Genomic DNA, 3,257 nt, shown 5'->3' on the forward strand with positions numbered 1-3,257 from the left:
ATAATAAATTTCCCTGCAATGAAAATGTAAAAATAAGTGATAATTTGATTGTGGTTTAGTCAAAGTTACAAAATTACTAGATTTCAAAAACAAGAAAATCATGCTATATGTACTGCAATTTATAAAAACATTACAGTAATATACTACAAACAAGTGCTATAATAATCACAAGAAAACACAGACAAACACACACACAAATTAAGTGCTTGATTATCAAATTGATGCTGAATTGATTGATATAAGAAACGAGTTTTGCTTGAAAAGATGACCATCCAGTACTCAAACTGAAACAGTTAAAAGAATTACAGTTCCCAAACTGACAAACTTACTTTCAATGATCAACTGCAGCCTCCGTATAGAATAGAACTTCACAGACATGTCCTGGAATCTGGAAGAAAGATGAAACAGTACTAATTCACAAAATCCACCAGCCTACTTCTGTAAATCCAAACGGATGAACAAGGAACCAGCAAGGAAGCATCCTCCCTGTTCCTTCCCCTGTTTTCTAGTGCAGTAAAATATGGCACGTTACTAACCAACAACATAACAAACTTAACATGCATTTCACATACTAATTAGTCAGTTCCTCTCACTCTATATATACATACACTCTAAAGAAGCTGAATTATCACTACAAAAACTCACACTTGTGAATATACATATATACATAGTTATAGAAAACATATATACAGTGTTATACACATCAATCCATCCATGAATCATCCTTTTTTCTTGTTATTGTTTCTAATTCTATTATTCTTCAATGGAGAAGCTGTAGTAATGCCGATGAACAGTGGGACACTAGAGCACATAGATCCAACGTTACCTTCGGCACGGGCCGGGCAAGAACCGAAATGCTCCGTGCTTGTTCTCCGGCACGAGTTTGCAAACACTCTAGGCCATCCTCCAGCCACTGCCAACTTCTCTCAACCAGAAGAATGTCCTCACCCATGGAGTCGTGTCGTGCTCGAACTCGCTGTCTCAGCCACTGATATTCAAAAAGGCCGTATGGCAGCTGTATGGATCGATGGCGCTGAGATTCTCCGAATGAGCACACCGGTGCCGATGGCTCCCGGTGCCTTCTGGCGTGTAGAGAAGGATGTTACAAGGTATGAAGCTCTTCTTCTCCGGCTCAGCTCCGTGAACGGTGGTGCTCTGTCTATGATGCTTGAGAACTCCAATAAAACATTGCCGGGAGTGTACCATGCCAATGTGACACTCCACTTCTACAGAGGAGTTTTCGCTGATGCTAGACAAGGATACACTGCTCATCCTTCTGTCAAAGGGCTTTACTCACAACCAGCCAACCTCATCTATCCAATCTCTCAAGACTGCTACGGCAATGGCTTCTGGTTTAGAATCAACAACGAGTCTCACGTGCCAGTTTCCTCCATTGCTATACCAAGAAACACTTACCGTGCTGTCCTAGAAATCTTTGCTTCTCATCACTCAGATGATGAGTTCTGGTACACCAAACCTTTTCGTTCCACTTACTCTCAAAACAAAGCTGACAATCACATGACTACTATCAAAGGCAATGGTGCATTCCGGCAGCTTTACGCCACCATTGACGGAAAGTTCGTCGGCGGTCACATCCCATTTGCAGTTATATATCCAGGAGCAATCAATCCTTACTTCTGGTCTCCAGTTGCCGCCATTGGTGCATTCGATATACCTTCATATGATCTCGATATCACACCGTTCCTCGGGATGTTGCTCGACGGGCAGCTCCATGAGGTCGGGCTCGGCGTGCGGGAAGCCACCTCACACTGGTTAGCAAGTGCCAATCTCCATCTATGGATCGACCCGGTATCGGACAATGTCGAGGCCGGGCTTTCAGTCTACCGTGCACCAAGACTCAGGGTATTTTATACCAAAATTTTGCAATTAGAGTAGAATTCTTTGATGATGAAGATGATGATATTAATGTTTTTTTTTTAATAACAAGATTCACCGGCACGCGGAATGGCACGATGAGAATGGGAGCTCAGACGTGAGCACAGATGGAATAATGCGGTTCGCCGGATGGGTGGTCTCATCCAAAGGGAACCTGACGACAACTGTGAGGATGAAGGTGAGGTTCAGGAGCAAGGTTGAGATGCATGAACACGGTTCGGCGAAGACCGTGGAGATGATTCACAAATCAAGAACAACTCTGGGAGTGAGGCGAGGAGTGAAGTCACTGGGTCACTCAGATATGTTTGTTGAGGCACCATTGCACTTGCAAACCATGAGGGTGCCGGCGCCTGCCGGCGGCGTTTATGAGAAGACCAGGTTGACACACCAGTTGAAGGAATGGGTCTATGTTGATAACAAAGAGGTTGGTTACTGTCATTTTAAATTTTGGATATACATATTAATAATTTAATTTTTCATTTTAATTGTATGAATTTTTATGAAGATGAGCGGCACTAGCGCCGTGACGGATAGGCAAGAGGTTGAAGGGTCAGCATTGTTGCATGGAGGTGAACCAGTTTGGGGGAGTGGGAGTATGAAGTCAAGTTATAAGTACCGTGATGCTGAGGAATGTCATATTAGAGTGGTGAACACTGAAGCAGGTGTTGTTAAGTTTGATGCTACTAGTCGTTCTTGCTCTGCTGTAGCTGATGTTTAATTAGAGAAGTGTTTTTTTGTGGTGTTGGTTTGGTGGGAATAAGGTTTTTTTGGTGTATTTTGGGAGTTTGTTGTTGTGCCTTAGCTTAAGATTTTGTTTGGCCGCAAGATGTTGTATGGCTTTTTTGTTTTTGTGTGTTTATCAAGCTCTGCGAGATGGGGGGCATGAGTACTGTTGTATCTTCAGAGAAATAAGATGGCTTTGTATGTATTTTCTTAGCAGAAATAAATTATTAATATCGATTAATGCTCCCATCTTATATTCCCATTAACATTAATCTTGCATGTTGAGAATAAAATGTGTTTTTAAGGTTTTTTTCTGGTTTTTTTCTTTTATGTTGTAACATTTTTGTTATTGTCTGTGTTTTTTTAGTTTTTGACAAATTAAACTCGTGGTTGATCTATTTTTTTAATAATAATAAAATAATAAATAATAATATGTGTATGGACCAAGGTTGTCAGACCCGGCCCGGGCATCGACTTGGCCAAGCCCAGGGGTCAGGGGTCGATGGGTTCGACCGGGTCGAACCGGAGTTGAACCGGGGTCAATAATAAAATATTAAAAAAATATTATAATAATTAATAATTAGAAAATAATCAAAATATAATATTAAAACCCATAATTATAATATAAAAAAATAAAA

The 3,257-nt window shown here is 40.8% G+C and overlaps 1 protein-coding gene across 1 annotated transcript; it reads left to right on the forward strand.

Moving 5' to 3' along the window:
• Window positions 1-645: 645 nt before the first annotated feature.
• Window positions 646-2,669, forward strand: LOC120281865 (peptide-N4-(N-acetyl-beta-glucosaminyl)asparagine amidase A-like). Its single transcript, XM_039288558.1, has 3 exons — window positions 646-1,863; window positions 1,949-2,320; window positions 2,402-2,669. Exons 1-3 carry the CDS (start codon window positions 715-717, stop codon window positions 2,612-2,614), a joined length of 1,734 nt encoding a protein of 577 aa, XP_039144492.1. The 5' UTR covers window positions 646-714; the 3' UTR covers window positions 2,615-2,669.
• The last annotated feature ends 588 nt before the right edge of the window (window positions 2,670-3,257 follow it).

This window comes from Dioscorea cayenensis, chromosome 18, assembly GCF_009730915.1.
Source record: "Dioscorea cayenensis subsp. rotundata cultivar TDr96_F1 chromosome 18, TDr96_F1_v2_PseudoChromosome.rev07_lg8_w22 25.fasta, whole genome shotgun sequence".
Classification (NCBI taxonomy): Eukaryota; Viridiplantae; Streptophyta; class Magnoliopsida; order Dioscoreales; family Dioscoreaceae; genus Dioscorea; species Dioscorea cayenensis.